Source organism: Asterias amurensis, chromosome 4 (assembly GCF_032118995.1).
Source record: "Asterias amurensis chromosome 4, ASM3211899v1".
Classification (NCBI taxonomy): Eukaryota; Metazoa; Echinodermata; class Asteroidea; order Forcipulatida; family Asteriidae; genus Asterias; species Asterias amurensis.
In genome coordinates, this window is record NC_092651.1 from 26,973,180 (window position 1) to 26,994,356 (window position 21,177).

The 21,177-nt window shown below is 38.7% G+C and overlaps 3 protein-coding genes across 9 annotated transcripts in view; 2 read left to right on the forward strand and 1 right to left on the reverse strand.

Annotated features, from left to right (window-relative positions):
- The window catches only part of LOC139936212 (sodium- and chloride-dependent glycine transporter 1-like), a 36,466-nt gene extending 30,806 nt beyond the window's left edge, over positions 1-5,660 (forward strand). For both annotated transcript variants that reach the window (XM_071930987.1, XM_071930988.1), the window contains exons 11-14: positions 776-875; positions 2,104-2,204; positions 3,029-3,199; positions 4,200-5,660. In XM_071930987.1, the coding sequence (XP_071787088.1) occupies positions 776-875; positions 2,104-2,204; positions 3,029-3,199; positions 4,200-4,412 (585 nt within the window). In that variant the 3' untranslated portion in view covers positions 4,413-5,660. The remainder of the gene's footprint in view (positions 1-775; positions 876-2,103; positions 2,205-3,028; positions 3,200-4,199) is intronic.
- A 1,959-nt stretch (positions 5,661-7,619) lies between these two features.
- On the reverse strand, positions 7,620-16,613 carry LOC139935673 (uncharacterized protein C8orf48 homolog). 6 transcript variants are annotated; one of them, XM_071930189.1, is made up of 8 exons: positions 16,548-16,613; positions 15,334-15,511; positions 14,537-14,908; positions 13,871-14,087; positions 13,292-13,410; positions 12,604-12,653; positions 11,546-11,651; positions 7,620-10,901 (listed from the first exon to the last, which is right to left on the reverse strand). In XM_071930189.1, exons 3-8 carry the CDS (start codon positions 14,885-14,887, stop codon positions 10,800-10,802), a joined length of 945 nt encoding a protein of 314 aa, XP_071786290.1. In that variant the 5' UTR covers positions 14,888-14,908; positions 15,334-15,511; positions 16,548-16,613; the 3' UTR covers positions 7,620-10,799. The 6 variants fall into 6 exon arrangements, with proteins under 6 accessions (XP_071786290.1, XP_071786287.1, XP_071786284.1 ...); XM_071930186.1 differs by lacking the exon at positions 16,548-16,613 and adding an exon at positions 16,386-16,537 and having other exon boundaries at positions 15,410-15,535; XM_071930183.1 differs by lacking the exon at positions 16,548-16,613 and adding an exon at positions 16,386-16,537 and having other exon boundaries at positions 15,334-15,535.
- A 61-nt stretch (positions 16,614-16,674) lies between these two features.
- The window catches only part of LOC139935672 (DNA repair protein RAD50-like), a 43,561-nt gene continuing 39,058 nt past the window's right edge, over positions 16,675-21,177 (forward strand). The window contains exons 1-5 of the mRNA XM_071930182.1: positions 16,675-16,743; positions 17,596-17,767; positions 18,166-18,249; positions 19,478-19,579; positions 20,216-20,278. Of these exons, the coding sequence (XP_071786283.1) occupies positions 17,639-17,767; positions 18,166-18,249; positions 19,478-19,579; positions 20,216-20,278 (378 nt within the window). The 5' untranslated portion in view covers positions 16,675-16,743; positions 17,596-17,638. The remainder of the gene's footprint in view (positions 16,744-17,595; positions 17,768-18,165; positions 18,250-19,477; positions 19,580-20,215; positions 20,279-21,177) is intronic.

Below are 21,177 nucleotides of genomic sequence, written 5' to 3' on the forward strand. Positions count from 1 at the left end.
GTTGGTAAAAATTCTATTTGCCCGACTTTGGACATTTAATACCATAAACAAACATATTTACTCTGGAGGGTTGATATTACGGTGTGACTTTTAGATTGAAACAAATTAATATAAATTGTTGGTAATTAGTAGCAGACGTCAACATTAAGGCTGGATGGTTCAGTTGGTACAGCACCAGTATGTCAATCCAAGGGTGCGTTTTTCCGAACATTAGCCAATGATTTACAAATGGCCCATTCAACCTAAATAGTTATTGGTTACGCAACCCTTAGGTCACAAGTTCAAATGCTGCTTTTTGTCAATATCTCTTTGTTCAACCAAATATTTATCAAAAATGAAATCGTTAAAATAAAAGCTCGCAGACATATTATTGCCAACGCAAGAAGAGCAACCTTGAGGGAAATAAAACACCCAAACAGATTTAATGTATTGATTTCAATTATTCAAATGTTTTATTGATTTATCACTGAGTGTAATTGGCTGTGACACTGTACCCCACAAGGTTACATATGAATGAAGTGTTTAATGAACTGATTTACAAACAAAAACTTTCACACATTGAACCACTTTTCAAACTGCGTATGTTTCATTTGCTGTCCACAAAGATAAATGCATTTCAAAATTTAAATTGATGTTCAGTCTCGGAATTAGTGTCCAATTAGAAACATCAAATGGGGGCATGCCCCCTAACGCCCATTATGGTCAGCCAATAGTATGGTTAGTTAGAGTATTAGTAGAGTTTCTAAGGGAATTAAAATTGTTTATTTGTTTTCAGGGTGGTATCTATTTGTTCTCATTGATGGAGTCATACTCGGCAGGATTTTCTATTTTAATCATCGGTTTTGTGGAAGCTATCGTTATTGGCTACTTATACGGTGAGATTTGCATTTTCATTTTGTTTCACCCCTTTCACTTTTATGTATGGCTTATTAAATGACTGGCACCCCCGAACATCAAAGGTATTGAGAAATTAGGAGACCGTCAACATAGAGCTAGATAAGCTCAGTTGGTAGAGTGCCTGCACGTAGTTCCGGACGTCGTTGGAACACTTCTCAATGAAGACAAAGTCTGAACCTTCCACATCATCATCATCAAGACACTGTGTCCGCCACTCGGAGCTTGCCGCTTGCTCAACCATCCTCTGGGAGCCCACCCAAGGCAAGGCCTCTCGTGGGAGAAGACGTCTCTCCTTCCTAGACACCTTGAAACCAGACACCGGCTTGGCCAGTGCTGAGGAACTACGCTCCTGCATGCTGGATCGGAACATCTGGAGAGAAATCACTGGGCAGGTTGAGCTTCCCAATGGCGTTCGACTTGATGATGAACCTTCTCATCCTAGCAAGATGGTTCACAAACTGCATCAAAGTCATCTTAATTGCTACTCAAATGTTCGCATTCAATGTGCAGAAAAAGTCTGTCATGTTAAAATCCCACAGCAAAATGCAAACAGACTTCTTTGTTCAGGGTACAGTTATCATTGCACTCAATTATCATTAGATAAAGTACTGAGAGAAGGCCACGCACCTGTCCTTGGGATGCATTTCCTGATAAGTTCCTATCTAGGGGCGAGGGGATTAGAGGCACTGGACACGTTTGGTAATTACCAAAGACCAGTATTCTTCTCACTTGGTGTTTCCCAACATAAATATGCATAAAATAACAAACCTGTGAAAATTTGGACTCAATTGTTCATCAAATTGAAAGAGAGAAAAATGAAAGAAAAAAAAAACCCTTGTTGCACAAATTTCTGTGTTTCAGGGATCTGATAAAAGGCTTCAGGCCTGAAGTCTTTTAATATCCGAGTGAGAATTTACCTCTTTCTAAAACAAAATGTTACACCAGAGGGAGCCGTTTCTCCCAATCTTTTATACTCTATAGCTCTCCATTGCTTATTACCAAGTAAGTTTTTTATGCTCACAATTATTTTGAGTAATTACCAATAGTGTCCAGTGCCTTAAATTCAGATCCATTTCTTGGCAAGTTGCGATCTAGGGAGGAATTGGCGCACACTACGCTACAGTGCTATTTGTAAAATATAATATTGACTTATTAATTTAATCAACAAAATAATCATGGACAATATTTGTTTTGTTTACTCTGCAGGAGCAAATCGGTTTATGGCGGACATGAAAGTTATGCTTGGATTCAAGCTCAACATTTACTGGAAAGTCTGTTGGAAGTTCCTCTCGCCAGCAATTATTGCGGTCAGTTAATAATGCTGGGATGTGATTTCTCCGTTTTTAACCAAAATTATGTTTTTTTTGCTGCTACTAAAACGTTTTAAAAGGAGGTCAAATTCATAAAAAACCTGAAGATAAAACCATATCAAAATGCCCCAGATTGCAGAGTAGGGCTTTTTAAACCAAAGATTAATGTTGATATTAATCCGGTTTTCCTCCTTCGGGAAAAAAACAAACACTTTTGATCTTAGCTGTGCTCCGTGGTCATAATGGGTTGATGTGGCTGGCAGCCAGAGGTGCCCTTGCATGCCTGCTTCTCGAACACGTTGTAGCCGCGTCCTTCGCAATTCAGCTCTTAGCTGAGAGTAAGGATGATTAGCCCCCCCAAATTATAATTATTATTATTGCATGCTGCGCTCAGAGTTCGTTTTTGTTTTTTAACAGCCTATCATATCCCTGTTAATACAATAAAGGGCCATTCAAATTCAGAAGAATCAATGGCAAAAAATTTCAACCCACCCGAAATTTAGATTATTGAATTGTGAATAATCCTTCACTGAAGAACAAAGTAATGCCTCAAATTAGCCTCAAAAGGTCTCCAACAGAAGTTGTTTTCAATGGCTTAAGTCAGGAATTGACTTCTTCTATTTTGTTTGTTAATATTATTGTATGTAATTTTAAACATACAAAATAAGTTTGTCTTTTCATTTATTGATTTTCAGTGTGCAAATGGCTTAGTGCTAGTGTGTCAAACCTGTGCCTCGCATTGCATGAAACTTCTGCCTTATATTAGGTCATCCACAACGAACTGGTTATAATAATAATATGTCTTGTCTTTCTATCTGCAGTTCATATTTCTGTTTTGGGCAGCGACATACGAGTCACTAACATACTATGAGTATACATACCCAAATTGGGCTGAGGCGTTAGGATGGCTGATGATCTTAGCTGGGGTAGTCCCCATACCAATCTATGCTGTTTATTATGTCGTTCGGTATGGCAAAGGAACGTGGAGAGAGGTGAGTGTAGACCATGTACATGTAGGACCGGATGTTAGGGCCTTTCTCAAACCTTGGATTGGGCTAGACTCTCTTACATTTCATTATGAACCAATTCCAGGAGTTATGAGTGAGCAAAAAGGCATGCTGGAATCTTCAAGCAGGCTTGAACTCTTGATTCTGATCGGCTGATTCATAGCAACAAGGAGTGTGTTAAAAACTTATATCGCCACTGCCTTTATAAACGCAAACTGTACAGTTTATAAGAAGTTAAAGAAAATTCAAAAGTGGCGCGTTTGTGTCATATTTTGATTTCACATGCTTTGCTTGAAGTTTGCTTTATAGATAACTTTTTATCACACAAGCGCGAGCGGAATACGGGGGAAAAAAACCCCCAGATTCTGCCTCCCATATCCAGCAAGGCTCAAGGCCGAGTTGGATATGGGACGCAGACCCCCTATATTTTGTCATATTCCATGTTGAATATGGGATGCAGTAGCACTATATATTTCCGAACCACTCGCGCTTTTGTGATAACTTATAATATTACAAATGCATCATTGTAAACAAAATTTGAGGTGATTAATCAACTTTTCTTATTGTTATTTTGGAAGAACATCATCTGTAAGGTGTCGTGGCCCAGCAGATAAGAGCACCGAATTCAAGTTCTGGTGATTCTGTTCAGTAGAGTGTGGATTCGAATCCCGGTCGTGACAATTGTTTCCCTGAGCAAGACACTTAACTATAATTGCTTCTCTCCACCCAGGGGTAAATGGGTACCTGTGAGGGCAGAGTTGGTTCTTGTGATGGATTAGCTTTGATGCGCTACATATTTGGCGTCACAGGCTGTATACTCTCCAGGGAGCTAAGATGGTCTAAGGAATGATTTATGGCCCAGTGACCAGGGGTAATAATGTTGAAGCGCTATGAGCGTCACTGCGTGACGGACCTGAGCGCTATATAAGAAGCCACTCTCTACCACCTTTAATTGGATTTCGTTTGCTTTATTTCTTTAATCCAGCGATTTCGAAATGGGTTAAAGCCAGATTTCGACTGGGGTCCAGCACTTCAGAAACATCGTCTAGAAGCGGGTTACCCCCTCCTCCCTGATAACGAGGTAGACGAAGAAGATCTTAGTAGCATAAGCGTACCGACCAAAAAGATGAATGGTGAGAGTTACGAGATGATAAACACAGATGGAATAACGAGGGCCGATGAAGCTTCGCCTGTATGATCATGTTTTTGTTTTTTAAATTTGTCATTGATTTAAAATACTACACTGACAGTGACACATGGCCAAAGGCTGGACTATAGTTTATAGGGCTTTAAAGCCATTATACACTTTCGGTAAACAGTATTGTCCAAGTCCCACACTTCGTGTATCACAACTTATATATAAAACAACAAACCTGTGAAAATTTAGGCTCAATCGGTCATCAGAGTCGGGAGAAAATAACGGGAACACCCACTCTTGTTTCCGCATGTTTCGCCGTGTCATGACATGTGTTTAAAATAAATCCGTAATTCTCGCTATCGAGAATTGATTTTGTTGTTTATGTTTTTTCAAAAAGTAAAGCATTTCATGGAATAATATTTCAAGAGAAGTCTTTCACCATTACCTTCTGAAAACCTTGTAAATTATTTGTAAATCTGTGAGTTTTTTTTTTTCTGTACCGAAAGTGTATAATTGCTTTAATGCTGTGTAGAGTAATGTGTAACTTTACATCTATGCAAAGTTAAATAGGCATATAAAAATGTAATCATGTGTATGAATTTATACAATCCCTTGAGACTTCCCCAAATTTCTCCTTACGTTTTAATTTTAAAAAGGGGAAACATCGTAATTTTTTTCCTGAAATCTTAAAACTGTATGTTTATTTTTCTACCTGTTATTACTCATTCATTGTCTCACACAATGCATCAATAATAAGTTCATATTGAACTAAATCAAATTGTAGTTAACTAAAATCTATTCAAGTGCAAACAGAATAAAACTTAATAAGGTAGTTACTATGGGGTAGTTTATAAAAGCAAATGAGATGAAAGGGTCTGGTACTTTTTGTACGTCATAAAACACAATGTCCACAGATTTAAACTAAACTAAATACCGGTAGATTAAGTACAGCAGCCAATTTCACAAAACGCTAGGATTAATCCTATCTCGAGTTAGGATGAGTAAATCATCCTAACTTAGAACGGTTCAATGCGCCCTACATGTACGTCTTTGGATAGGGAACTTTACCCTTCTTAGTCCTAAGATTAATCCTAAGTTAGGAAGAGTTTGGTGAAATCAACGACAGGTCTCCTAATAGCAAGCTTGTTGGATGGCAACCCCCAGAATATGTGTACATACATAGGTATGTATGAGAAAGAACAATGTACAGAATAGACTCAAATAATTGAAGGCACACACACTAGTTACACATGAAAGACAGCATTAATTGTGAATGCTTGTAGTCTCAGGAATTCATTAGAAGAGTTTAGGAAGGGAGGGAGGGAGGGGGAGGGGAGGGGGTTCTTATGTACAACATGTACAAGAGGGAATCAGTGTATTTTGTATTGGAGTTGCCCCTACTGTGTATATTAATAAGCATGGTACATGTATTGGATGAAGCAGTCATTAGTGTCATGCCTAAAGACACTGGACACCTTTGGTTTTTGTCAAAGACCAGTCTTCTCACTTGGTCTATCCCAACATACGCATAAAATAATAAAAACTGCAACAGGTGAAAATTTGAACTCAATTGGTCACTGAAGTTGTGAGAGAATAGTGGAAGAAAAACCCCTTCGTTGCACAAATTGTACGCTTTCAGATGCTTGAATTTGACACCTTAGCCGAGGTCTCTAATTTAATTCAAATACTTATGTTTCATACAACCAACAGCTCTCCATTGTTCGTTACCAAGTAGGTTTTTATGATAATGATTTTGAGTAATTACCAATAGTGTCCAGTGCCTTTAACGACACAAGTGAAGATACTCGGACTTGAACCCATACTCTGTTATTAAGAAACACCAGAGCTTGAGTGAGCTTGGCTGCTTGGTCTTATTATGCCATACTCTGTTATTAAGAAACACCAGAGCTTGAGTGAGCTTGGCTGCTTGGTCTTATTATGCCATTCACTGTTATTAAGAAACACCAGAGCTTGAGTGAGCTTGGCTGCTTGGTCTTATTATGCCATTCAATGTATCTTTAGGGGAATAATCAAAGATATTTTACCGGAATGGTAAGTTTTCTTACCTTGTGATAAAGCGCTATATAAGAATGAGTATTATTATAATATTATTGTTGTTATAAGTGAAGGGAAAGGGCTGCAGTTAAACGCACTTTAGTTTATGTAAATTTATTTAATAATACAGTATTGGTAGAAACATTAATACTTCTTTAAGAGGATTGTAGGTTAACATTCTGTTGTTGAGGGGAAAGTGTTGTACAAGTATGAGAACATGAATTTCGTTTAGTTTTTGATTGTTGCTTATATTGGTTGGTTATATGTTTATATCGGTTGGTTATTATAAGTTATCACACAAGCGCGAGTGGAATATGGAAAAATATAGCGCTTCTGCGTCCCATATCCAACGAGGCGAAGGCCGAGTTGGATATGGGACGCAGACGCGCTATATTTTCCGTATTTCCGCGAGGGCGTGTGTGATAACGTACTTATCTTCAAGCAAACTTGGCGCGTAACCAGAGAACCAGGTAGTGATATTAGCCGTGCAATATAGGTTTTTATCACCACTCCATGCTGCGAATCCGATAGGAGGATAAGCGCGTACTTGAAGATAAATGTTTATATTGGTTGGTTATATGTTGATATTGGTTGGTTATATAATGATATTGTTTTTGATATGGTATTCACAGAGGAACACCCATGCCAGATATCAGGGATGGTATAAATGGTGACACATGTAATGTATCCAAAAAGATTTTCCCATGCAATGGATTTTGAGATTGGACCCAAAATCATTTTGTCTTTCGCAGTGGTGAATAAGCAGGGCCTACTTTCATGGCTCTGCTAACCCCTGAATTTGCGCTTATGATCACATCACCATTCTCAGCTTACTTGCAAGCACCGCATTTATGCGCTAGCTGTGTAAAACTTGAACTCAATTGGTCGTCAAAGTTGCGAGAGAATAATGGAAGATAAAACACCCTTGTCTCACAAGTTGTGTGCTTTCAGATGCCGTCATGAATTCAATACATCAGCTGAGGTCTTGATTTTAGTTCAAATATTTTAGCGAGACATTAATTATTTCTCAAAAAACTACGTTACTACAGAGGGAGTTGTTTCTCACAATGTTTTATACTCTCAACTGCTCTCCATTGCTTGTTACAAAGCACGTTTTTTGCGTACAATTATTTTGAGTAATTACCAAAAGTTTCTAGTACCTATAAGTAAGAAACAAACGAAAAACATTCAACAATCTGAAAAGACAAAACGTAAAAATAAATATATTTATTGAAAATGGTTACATCCTTACGATGTTTGTTTTTAACAATCAATTAACTTGGAAAGTTTGTTGTATAATCAAGAAAGACAATGTAGTCGATGTTACAACAAAAATTAGTGTACCTTCTAGGTCCTGGGAAATATTTACATTTTATATCATAACTGCCACATAAATAAAAGAGTTTAATAAAAATAAAGGCGAAGCAGGTTTTGAGATGTGCTTCCTTTCTTCATATCAAAAGTTAGTAATAACCAGACAGTGCAATCTCCATTAAGTATAAGATTGAATGTTTTCTTCCATAAGCCATTTTGAGATACGGTGGACACAATACTGGGGGCGTTTGTTTAGCTTCCCTGGGCCGACCCTGGTCTGTCGTGGTATGTTCGAATAGCTTTGACGGTGCTCACCGGTCAGCCCCCATCTCCTGCTTGTGGAGTGGGTCACTTGGGGGTGACCGGAGGTGCAAGCCATCACCACGAGAGGGTGAGTTTGATTGTTCGATTTGCTTTTGTCAGGGGCTCACCCGAGTGAGCACTGCAAGGTTTGGATAAATCTGTGTGTATACACCCAAACCACACAGTGCACTCCTATAGTGGTCACCATACCTCAAAAAGGCTAAAGCCTGGTTCTTTGTACTTTCTGTTAATCACAAATTCACAACATCCTGCCAATGTGAATGCGAAGCGAATATTGACGTCACAAATTCACAACATCCTGCCAATGTGAATGCGAAGCAAATGTTGAAATCACAAATTTGCAACGAACAATTTGTAGCAGTTGAACTCTGCCCAACTCTCTTGCTTACATCGCAGCGAAAATATAGTTGTGACGCCAAGTTTGCTTCGCATTCGCAGGAAGTATGAACCGCGCTTAATTGAGCTGTGTACAAATTGTATCTTGTATTAAATCCAGGCTCTGTGGCCCTAATTATATGTCACAGGTCACATGGTGTATTGGTATTGTCAATATATTTAAATTTATTCAAGACACTTAGAAATATTTAAAGACACTGGACACTATTGTTAATTGTCAAAGACAAGTATATTCTCAATTAGTGTATCCCATCATATGCATAATATAACAAATCTGTGAACATTTTGGCTTAATTGGTCATCGAAGTTGCAAGGAAAATAATGTAAGAAAAAACACTCTTGTTGCACAAGTTTGTGCACTTTCAGATGCATGAAAAAGGCTCCAGGCTTAAAGTCTTTTCCAGATTCAAATATTTTAATGAGAAATCCTACTTCTTTCTCAAAAACAACTTTACTTCAGAGGGAGTCATTTCACACAAGTTTTAATAATATGTATTATATATTTTGAGTAATTACCAAACGTGTCCATTGCCTTCAAGCTTATTATAGGTTTTTCTGTACTGCATTTTTCATATTAACCTTTTGGTTCTATTTTTGATAACTTTCCTTTTTTTGGTGGTTGGGAACAACTGCTACTAACACACAGAGTTAAAAATTGAAAAGTTTACCGTATCCAAGGAAAGTTAAAATGTCAACAAAAGGATTTCATTTTTCTTTAAGGGGATATGTCCAGAGAGTGTAAACATACTTGTTTTTCTGCTTTGTTTCCCCAAAATGGGACAACATGACCAAAACACATCTATGTTTATTTTTAAATTAATATATCGCCGGATGGATACAGTGAGTCTGCGCAATGGATATAACGCCAGTTTCAGACTGACGCTCCAGAGTCGCGCCGAACCAAATTCTGAATTAAGTACATAAAAAGTTTGACGCCTGAAACAGTTAGGGAGTGACTGGAACCTAGAGTCACTCCTTATCTTTTTGGTTCGGTTCAGCTCTGGCAGGCCCCTCTAAAACGGGTGTAAAGGTAATAAAGACAAAATAAATGTGGTTTGCTTAGCTTTATTCCAAGTGCCTTGCCACCTCTCTGAAGGGTGCTGAAGCCTGTGTGACACCAGCTTAACTTATTTAAAAAGCATATTTATATTTTTTGTAAAGATTTTCTTTCGGGGAAGAATTGGAATATTTTGTTGCAGGTGTTATACAACTAAAAGTTTTTGTAAAGATTATACTGGATTTAACAATTAGAAAGGTTGCCAAAGGGGGCCAAAGGGGATATACATGTAGCAGACACATTTTCAGACTTTTCAATAAAACGAAAACCCCAAGTTAACACTCGTCATGAGTTTGTATTTATGTTTTGTTGTATCATAGCTGTGGTCATTCCCCCACCACCCCGACCACCACGGAGGCAATGGACATTGTGTTGATTAGGGTCCAGTTTCATTCAGGTACTTTTAAGAGCATAACAAGTAACTAAGCACAAACAATTTGTTACTCAATAATACCAGATGATATGGTTACCAGCCAAAATACCATGACACATGCAATTTGTTACTCAATAATACCAGATGATATAGTTACCAGCCAAAATACCATGACACATGCAATATTATTGACTGGTATCCTGCTATAATTGGGGCAAGCACACAATTTGTTAGCAAAATTGTTTGCTAAAAGCCATTGGACACTTTCGGTAATTAGTATTGTCCAAGGTCCACACTTCATGTATCACACCTTATACATGTAGGTGTGTTTTGGTCATCGAAGTCGGGAGAAAATAACGGGGGAAACCCACACTAAAATAAATCCGTAATTCTCGATATCGATAATTTATATTGTTTTTATGTTTTCTCAAAAAGTAAAGCATTTCATGGAATAATATTTCAAAAGAAGTCTTTCACCATTACCTTCTGTAAACCTTGTACGTTATTTGTAAATCTGTGAACTTTTAATTTTGTTTTCTGTTCCGAAAGTGTCCAATGGCTTTAAATAAGCAGCTCTATAAATTAGGCCCAGAAAATGTTACCAGCCAAAACACCATGTCTACGCACAATTTGTGATGGGGTTTCCTGCTTATTTTTGCTTGACAGAAAACAGTTGTCTCCCTAAACAGCTCTATAAAATTAGGCCCTGTTGATTTCACAAAGAACTTCTAAGGACTAGTCCTAGGAGATATTAAAAAATTAAGGCTGGTGCTAAGTTAAGTCGAGTAACTCGTCCGAACTCAAGATATAAGTGAGTGCCATACCATGGAGGATCGTCAACATAATCAAATAAGTAACAAGTAACAAAGATTACAGCATGCCATCTCCAAAGTTGAACCAATACTGACCCTGTCCGCTACAGTCGTCATCATGTAATCCCTTGATTTAGTAATTTGGCCCATATCTCTTCAGGGTTATCACTCGGCTTTGGTAGTGACCGGGCTAAATCCCCTATTGCAGTCAATGGATCCTGCAGTCAAATCAAAACATACAATTTATTTAATATTATAATGAATAACAAATACATACAAACAGACATTATGGTGTTGTCTGCAACCACACAGTTTTACGAGGCAAGTTAAACATTTGTATTAGAACTTTGCAAAGGACACCGTAGCAAAAGGACGGAGCACCATAATAAATGGGTTATTTAGAGGACCGTAGACATTCCACCGTGTGGTGTTAGTTCAATGTGGCATCTAGGAATGGACAGGCTGCCACCATTGTTATTGTAATACGAGAGTAAGTTAAAGCGTTCTGAGATTCTAGCATACCATGGTATAGATTAACGGGCGTGGCTCATGGCAAAGGTTTTGCGAATTAACGTAAACACATCCTCATAAAAGAACAAGAAATCCTGGCTGTCTTTCCTTTGTCAAGTCGGGGTAACATTGTTTTCACAAGAAATGATGACTCTGGAAGTTTCAAAATGTTCTAAAAAATAATACCTCGCAGAGGTACAGAAATTATTTTTGAATACCAAAACTTCCTTCCTTGTCTTCTCTCCAGGTTTCTTGGCTTGTCTAGTGATTAAGTTCACTTTTCTGAGTGTCTCGGCTTCACTACCAGAGTTAATAAAATGAAAGGTAAATCCCAAGATGTCTTGACCTTTACCTTAGTGCTAATTTCCCAGTCCACCCTTTGTTCTGTCAACTCATTCCCAAGCTTTGAGGTTTTATTTCGGATGAAAGTCCTCTTCAGCACGGCCTCCTTGAACAATCTGAAGTAGTAAATTCAAAAATGCAGACTTAATCACAAAGCCAGACTCAATTTCATAAAGCCTGTAAGCACAAAAAACTTGCTTAGCACAAATAATTGATCAGCCAGTACAGTTGCTGTGACTGGTACCCTGGGCCAAACTTCATAGAGCTGCATATCAGCAGACAATATTGCTTAATAATTGTATGCTTAGCAGAAATGAGCAGAATACCAGTGAATGGTAACTTTATTCTACTCAGCATAATTTTGCTGAGCTTATCTACTTTTTGTGCTTAAGCAGCTCTTTGAAACTGGGCCCTGGGGTCGATTTCACAAAGAGTTAGGGTTACCAGTCCTAACTTAGGGCTAGTTCTAGAAGATATTGAAAAAGGTATGGCTAGTCCTAACTCGTCCTAACTCGAGATAAGACTAGTCTTAACTCTTTGTGAAATCCACCCCGGTCATTTAAATTTGCTCACCAGAATTTTCTCCTTCACAACTTTATGAAATTGGGCCCTCATGCTTTGGTGATAGTTTTTCTGATGTTAATGGGGAGAGGCTATCTTTGATTTCCTTTGGGGCAATTCAGGGGGCACCTAGCAGTGATCAAGGGCAAGGTGACGATTACTTTTGTTGCCTCCATAAAGCAACAGAGCCTGCAATAAACCATTTATTATAAAATAATCTTGTTCAGGGCTTATGTAGTGGACAAATCTACAAGACTGCACGGCGTGTGGCTCAAACCTCTACAAGACCAGACTTTGTTTGTGCATGGAAGAACCTTGTACTTGAATATGCACTAGAATAGACCGATCCACTAAGCTCCGCCCCATTGCGTATTGACCAATCACAACGCAACGAAGGCAGAGTTGTGCAGAAAGGCATGGGAGAGCCCCACGTGTTCTTGCTCACACGTGCACCGTGGGCGGAGCCTACTGGATCGGTCTATTACACAGTCTGTTGTCAATACTTACCGGCATTGCTGACAGGATTCAAGTGCATCAGTAGTACGGCTAGATGATGCCTAAACAGAAAAAAAATCACAAAAATTAAGATTAAGATTGTGAGACCCTCAGTACAGCCTTCCCACTGACGTCACATGTTTATAGCAACATGGGAGGTCTGACGTGCTGGGCCCAATTTCATAGAGCTGCTTAAGCACAAAAATAAGCTAAGCACATCAATATTATGCTCATCAGAGTACGGCTATCAGCCAAAATACCATGCTCATTTCTGCTAAGCAGGAAATTGTTGTGCAAAATCGTCTGTTAAAGCAGCTCTATGAAATAGGGTTCTTGAATACTATGCGCATGTAGGATAGTACAAGTGGTGCCACCCAGTTGCATTTTGTAGAACATGTTCGCACTGTTTTAGTAATGTGATGTGTGCCTGTAAGTACTCCAGCATTGCAATAACAATAAAATGGGTGAATAAACATAGGTGAAATATCAAGCAATTCTTAGAACTGTCAAAATGGCTCTCACTGATTGCTATTGTACCGATATTTTTAAAAATAATTATCTCCCATGGCCCTTGGCCAAGTTTCTTTTTCATGGCATTTTCTGACTGCATGCCAAATTTCATGCTTGTATCATCAAAGGCACAGTTCCCAAAAAACATTTCCCCCCATCAACCAAATTGTAAAGAGAATTGTTCACTTACCCTTTTCATTGCTGATAGAAGATTCTCAATTTTCAATCTATTTACAATTTCTCTGTCAATGAGGATCTTCTTGTCATCTTTTGATGTTTCTTGAAATGTTTGGTTCCTTCGCTGAGAGTCTAAAAGAAAAATAACAGAAACTTTGTACAGTGAAAGTGTTCCAGGCATGATAGTCATTGCTGACAAAAAAGTATGAAACTTTGGTCCAAATCTTATGACATAATATGTTGAAATGAGGACAATTCTGCGTTTTAACAGTCCTGGATTCATAGTCCAAGAAGCTTCTAGAAACAGTATCCTCAATGCTAGATTTAAGTAGATTAAAGAGCAGGGCCCAATTTCTTAAAACATGTAAGCAGCCATTTTGCGCACCTTTTTAGCAGAATTTCATAAAGCTATTTACCGTAAGCTTGGGTAAATGCTGGCTAATCTCGGTAAACACACGAGTGTCATAACAATGCAAATCTATGATGAATGTGCATGCGCGCCTAGAAATTTCCTGCCTACTTCAAAAATCAATGTTGTGGTCAAGGAATAAGTTTGCATGTAAAGTGGTTAAAATGTTGTTTCTTTCCTCACCAAGATTGGTTGTTTTCTTTCTTTGCAAAATGGAAATTGCATTCTGGCAGAACACGCCCCTGTCTTCAGACCTGGGTGGGGTTTCTTGCTGCATCTTTTTACCATTGTCTGTCTTGGGTTTATGCAGAGCTGTCTTGAGATGTTCGAGTCTTGACTTGATGAAGTGTTGCTGGATGGAAAGTGCCTTATTGCTTGCTTCGTGATATGCCTCAGAATCCTAAAATAAAAAAAGAAATTGTGATTGAAAAGATGAGAAAATGAATCTTTGGGAAATAAAACTGTGGCGGAATGGTCTAGTTCACCGAACCAAAGTTCTGGTTTTGTCAGCAGCAGAATGTGGGTTCAAATCCTGGTCATGTAACTTGTGCCCTTGAGCAACTCTCTTAACCATTACTTGCTTTGTAAAAAGTTGGGAAGGTAATGCACTCCCAGACAGGCTCCTAGTGGGCGATACCAATGTCTACATTCTACGGACTGTAAAAGGGATAACCCTGCGTTGGCCCAAGGAAGAAGAACAAAAACACACCAAACATTCCAAAACTAAACAAACACCTCAGGTGGTTAGAAATAGTAAAATGTCTGGTACAATTCTTTGGCCAGCCTTTGCACTCTTTTTTTTACTTGAATGGTTCTACACATATTTTGCTTGATTTGTGTCTTACTCACAGTCTGTGAACCACTAGCATCCCAGTGTGTGCTGTAATAGGATGAAGACGATCTCTCTGTTTCAGATGAAGATGTTCTTTCTTCACCATCCGACCTCCTCCATCTTCTCTGCCTCCTTGAATAATCATCATCATCCGAGGAAGATTCTAAGGTTCTCCTGGAGTCCACAAAGGAGGAGCCTCTTGAGGATTTAGTTGCTGTTTCCCAAGAGTCCGTCTCGTAAGAACTTCTGGGTGTAATATCTTCTGTTGCTTTAGAGTCTGAGATAGATCTAATGGTGGAAGCATCTCGAGATGAAACGTAATGATTGCTGATTTCTTCTATGGTGTGAATAGATGAGGAATCGGACATCTTAAACTTGTCAGTTGCATCCTGTGATGTATAGTTAAATATAATAATGAGTTGTCTGATTTTACTCAAAATTGAAATGTTTCTTTGTGAAACATATTAATATAAAACATAGATTTGTGTATGAATAGGCCTATGAATGTAGTTCTATATGAACGTGGAATTTAGGGTGTGAATTAGCCCCACGCACTTGTGTGGCCAACTCTCCAATTCCTGGTTTCAGAGAGTTGCGTTGGCCACACAAGTGGGGCTAGCTCTGGATGTGAGATATGCCCTGTGGTGGGGGAGGGGTGGTGTTTGGGGGGGGGGGGGAGTCTTAAATCAGGGTGTTTGGGGTATCGTTTATGGTCTGTTCGAGTACATCAATGTTTGTGAAATACACTACATACACTAATACTTGACTCGGACTAGTTACGAAACCCTTCAGACAAGTCGTAGACCAGAATTACTTATTAAGCAGCAGCCCAGTTTTTACTTGCACTTTGTCAAGCACCAGTTGAGTTCCAGTTGTTTTGTCTTCATCACCTTCAGTTTCTTCAATATTGTTTCTCTGTAAGCACTTTTGTGTCCGATCTGCACTGCATCAACAATCAAGCACTCTTGACCTTACGTCCTGACTTAAGGATTCTGCCGAGGACCAAGGTAAACGTACTAGTATAGTAAGTAAATAATATGAAAAAATTTGTTTTAGAACATGAAAATATGGTAGGCCTATCTAGACCTAATGACAAGATCAAGATGATGCGATCGTAACATAACATTTAGTAAACCATTGCATTGGTAGGCCTAAGACGTACTTTAAAGGAACACGTTGCCTTGGATCGGACGAGTTGGTCAAAACAAAAGCGTTTGTAACCGTTTTTTATAAAATGCATATGGTCAGAAAGATGTTATAAAAGTAGAATACAATGATCCACACAAGTTTGCCTCGAAATTGCGTGGTTTTCCTTCTACTGTGCGAACTAACATGGTTGGCCATTTATGGGAGTCAAAATTTTGACCCCCATAAATGGCCGACGTGTTAGTCGACGAGGTAAAAGGAAAACCACGCAATTTCGAGGCATGTTTGTGTGGATCATTGTATTCTACTTTTACAACATCTTTCTACCCATATGCATTTTATAAAAAACGGTTACAAACGCTTTTCAAAGACCAACTCGACCGATCCAAGGCAACGTGTTCCTTTAAGTCTAAAGAAAAGAGAAGACTCATAAAATTGTGAGTTTTTTTAACAATAACACTCACTCATTCGTGAGTATTGAGGAAAAATTTCCGTATGGCGCCACCACTTTTTCATTCGATATGTATAGTATCTAATTCTAATTTACCTCCATTCCATCATGCCCATGACTCCATCATCCATGAGTCCATGACATGAGATTGAGATATCCCTCTTTTGTAAAAAATGAAGGAAAAAGTGGTGGCGCCATACAGAAAGTTATCCCATATCTCAACACATCAAATTGTCACAACTGTATTTGATTCGAAAAATAATATTTACCTAATAACTCATGCAATTAATTAATTACAATCATCCACAAAAACACACAACTTCCGACCATTCACGTTACTTTGTTGTTTATAACTTCGCTACAAGACTGCATTTGTGTACGTTTGCCTGATATCCAATGCAGATTGCAGACTACACCCCCAAAACACATACCTTCCCTGACGAGCCTATAAAAGTAGTTTTGATTGGCCAATATATTAAGTCTAGCCAATGGCAGCTGCCGTCATATCGAATGCAGTATCGCGGGAAGTTCCCGAATCTTGCAGCGCAAATCCATGCAATACAAGTTCGTGCATGTTCCAGCGTGAGTTGAGTGACACATCTTTGCTGCAGAAGAGCTCAGTGTTTGGTAAGACAAAACAAGGCAAAATATGTAGATTTTGTTAATGTCATCCAACAAAAGGGTTTAAGGTTTAGCCAGGGTTTGTCTTGACTCCCTTGACTCACTTGAGTTGAAAATAAATGTACCAAAAAAAAATAAATCAAAATCATCCACCCATCATTATTCATACACCAATTTCCTCGACTTAACTTATTCAATAATTGATTTGGAAAAATGTAAAAAGTGTAAAAATGTTTTCATACTCATCAGCCATATTATAGTTGCGATAACGTAGCCCTCCTCCCGACGGCCGCCAGGCCGGAGTATTAATGAGATTCTCTCGAGCGGCAAACGACACCTGGGTCCAACATGTATAATTTCGACAGCTAGACACAAGATTTCCACAAGATTTGCCCCCCTCTTACCACTTTCAAAAATCATGACACAAACTCTAAGGGCATGAACTTATAATGTCTAATGAACACTCAAAACACCATTGAGAAAATATTTTTGAAGAAAAGGACAATAAACATGTATACCACTACCAGATCCCAGAGCGAATTCCCAGGTTTATATTTTGAACCTGTCGCATTGCTTTGCAAATGCTTATTATTTGGTTGGACTAAACCATTCTGTGAAAGGGGTGTTACAAGGCAGTGCGTGAGCGCTGTCCGTACATTGCCGGCCGTTCACTCATTATATTATGGTTCTGGTACTGACTTGTGTGGACTTTAGTACTGTACTTATTTTATAATAGATGTTAAATTTGTATCGGGATAAAGAATATTAATTTTGGTTTTTACCCATACATTGTTGTATGGGTAAAAACCAAAATTAATACTGTAGGCCTACTTGTTGTTTTTCACATTTACATCTTAGATGCTGCCGTGAAGTATTTTTACTCTCCACCGCATCAGCCGCAATGTCTTCAATAGAGAAACTCAGCATCCGGGGTATACGGAGCTTTGGTCATGAGGACCGAGAACGTCAAGTTATTGAATTCTTTCATCCACTCACTCTTATAACGGGGCAGAATGGTGCTGGTAAAACGGTAAGAAACCATGCTGAAAATTGAGTCCATCAATCCATGAGTTAGTTAGTCCAGGTTTGATAAATGAGAAGCGTGGTTAAAAACAGACATAACGGATGTGGAATAAAACAGAGTAGTGTGCACTCGCAGCAGCCTCATACATTGTGAGGGTTGTGGTGCGAATGCGGGAACCTGGTTGGCAAAGATGCGGAGACAGAGAGTGTGGGAGTGATCGGCAGATGGCAATCTTGGGAAGGTGTGGAATTGAATTTGGTCTAATTTTCCCTTTTTTAAATAATTAAATTTAGTTCAGACTATTTTTCCCTTTTTTGAAATCATCCTCCAATGACTGTGAATACGCTGGATTGTAATTGTTAATTAGTAATTTAGTGTTTGTTATTTTTGTACCCTTTATTTAGACTGTCATTGAATGTCTTAAGTACGTCTGTACTGGTGATATGCCGCCTGGAGCTAAAGGGGCTGCCTTCATCCATGACCCAAAGGTAAACAACAATAACAACAACAATAACACCAACAATAACAGGAATTATTATCTTATTTTGCTATGCTATACAGTAGTTACAGGTAGAATACTCACATACCAGCATAGTTTCTTCCCAAGTGTCATCTGTATCTGGAATACCCTACCAGCCACCGTGGTTTCAGCTCAGTCTCTGGAGGTCTTCCGGAGCCGCCTGAACCCACTCACCCTCCAATAGTCTACCACACAGACATCTTTTTTACTTGCACCTTGACCTCAGTCTGTAGCACATTTTTTTTATATTTGTTCCTGTGACCAAGCACTTTTGCACCGCAGTGCGACTATACTTCTCTGGAGGGATGTACTTATAAATTGAAATATGTATAGATAGATGGCTTCTGTGGACTGGCAACCCAAACAAAGATATTGACAAACTAGAGAGAACATTAGGGCTCTAGATAGCTCAGTTGGTAGAGCGCTGACACGTTAAATCGTAGATTGGAGGTTCAAGTCCTACCCTAGTCAATTTTTCTTTGTTCAACCTTAACTTAATTTACAATTTAACCAGTCAGAGGTGCCAGTCAGAAGCCATAACGGTTGAATGGTTTCTGATTGGCACCGAACATAGATTTTTTATATTTTTTTAAATTTGTAAATCGTTATTAAATCGTTAATGTACATAAGAAAAAGAGAAGGACCAAGGACTCAGCCCTGAGGAACACCTGAATTGATAGAGCGAGTAGGAGAAGATTGACCCTCAAGCACAACCTTCAACTTGCGGTTGGAAAGGAAGGCAGAAATTATAGCTAACATTCTTCCTGACACACAATATGAATGGAGCTTGTGGAGCAGGCCAGTAAGCCAAACTTTGTCGAAGGCCTTTGAGATGTCTAAAGCTACAACACGAGCCTCACCCCTGCGGTCTAAGGCCATGTTCAAAAGATATTGACAAAATGGGGTGACAGCCAACTTAGGGCAAGATAGCTCAGTTGGTACTGCGCCAGCATGTTAATCAGGATGTCGTCTGTTCATATCATGCTCTAGTAAATATTTCTATTTTCAACCTCAAATTTTATTACAAACTTTTATTCCAAAAGTTATTAATTATATATGTCAGAATGGTTTGTGTCAGAAGTTTATTGTTGACTTCGATTTCATTTAATTTGTCCAGTTTACTGTAATAGGAGCATCTTTTTGATGGATACCAGTGCATTATTAATATTCATACTATTATTCATATTATTTTGTAGGTAGCTCATGAGACAGAGATCAAAGCTCAGGTCAAGCTGAAGTTCAACGACGTCACGGGCAAATCAGTTATCATCACAAGAAATAGCGTTGTCACTCAGAAGGTTAGAAGAGTTTAGATCTAGTAATTGTTATGGCTTATACCCTGTTCACACAAACACGCCGCTTCTACTACGATGGAAAAATGGCCGAGAGCGTCGCCAAACGTGGGCCAAATTTGGAAGGATCTTCATGAGCGTGGTTAAGTCGAAAGCTGCATTCTCTCCTAGCCAAGTTGTAGCCGACAATACTCTGTGGATGTAATAAAAACACTGCACCGTCAGCACCCATAACTTTCGAAGTAGAAACAATCGCTTGGTTTGCATTGGTCTCAGTGTAATCACAGTGGCAGCGAGTCAAGGCTTTGATAGTGCTCTGACTTGATCGGCATGGTCGGTGTAATGTGGTAGAACTGTGAACGGGTATAAGGTATTTAACAAGACTTGTTAGGTTAAAAGTTCAGTTTTTTCTCTGTCCCAGCCAAAAGGCCATTACATTGTAATGCTTTATAACAACTTGGCTAAATCTTGCAAACAATTGTTGAAGTTCAAAATATTTTGGAGGAATTTTTGGTCTCCAAATGATTTGTATTTTCATTATAAGCTGCAGTAATTAGATTGACATGTGCAAATGTTGAGTTGATTTGTTTTAACTTTCAATTCACTCATTAATCTCATAATGTTTTTTTTAATTATTACTAGTTGAAGAAGGCCGAGTTTAAATCTATGGAAGGAGTAATCCTCAGAACTAACGAACTTGGTGAGGTAAGATATGATTTTTGATTTGTTTTTTAAAGCAAAAGAAAATTATTGAAAATTATTGAATCACACAAAAAGGAATCAGACTCAAGTTCTGGTTCAATTTCTTGCTTAAGCACAATAGACTCATTGAGAATAAGGTTACTAGCCAAACTATCATCTGTCATGTACCTTTGCGGCTGAGGTTGTGGGTTTGAATCGCAGTCATGACACTTGTGTCCAAAAAAATGTTTTTTTTTTTTTTAGATTTTGATTCTCTTTTTAGCCTAATATATGCCTGGCAACAACAGTTTACAACTACAATCATGTGAAATAAGCCTAGTACATGCTAACAATGCACCTAAGAGCATAATAAACATTAACATTTTCTAGGGTACTATTGTGGGTCTCGTGGCAGTTCGGCTGCCTCGCTCCGCACTTGCGTTGTGCCTTTGAAAATTTTCCTTTTTCTTTTTCAACGGGCAGTTGCATGCCTTAGTGTCCTTGAGCAACACACTTAACCATAATTACTTCTCTTCACCCAGAGGGAAATGGGTATGTGCGAATGCAGAGATTGTTTTTGTGATTGATTTAGCTTGTGATGGTTTAAGGAATGGAATAAAATTACCCAGTGACGAGGGATAATAATGTTGGAGTGCCATGAGCTTCCCCAAGTGAGGGGTTGGGTGCTTTATAAGAAGCCACTATTATTATTAAAATCTACTCAAAGATGACTGCGATTCTAACAAATTTCTTCAGGGTTCATCATGGTTACCAAACCTTTTCAGCAGGACAGGCCTGGAATTACACACAGGCCTCCATGGCCCTGATCTTGGCCTTGGTGCCCCTTAAAACTTTCCCATTGACTTCAGGTTTTTCCAATGAAAGTGCTTCTGCAAAGTGAAAATGGCCTTGCCCTTTCAATG

Coding starts and splice junctions, on each gene's coding strand:
- LOC139935673 (XM_071930189.1), bottom strand. CDS start 14,887: ATGTCCGATTCCTCATCTATTCACACCATAGAAGAAATCAGCAATCAT. Junction 12,654..13,291: donor TTCTATCAGCAATGAAAAGG/GTAAGTGAACAA, acceptor TTTTCTGTTTAG/GCATCATCTAGCCGTACTAC. Junction 11,652..12,603: donor GAATCCTGTCAGCAATGCCG/GTAAGTATTGAC, acceptor TTACTACTTCAG/ATTGTTCAAGGAGGCCGTGC.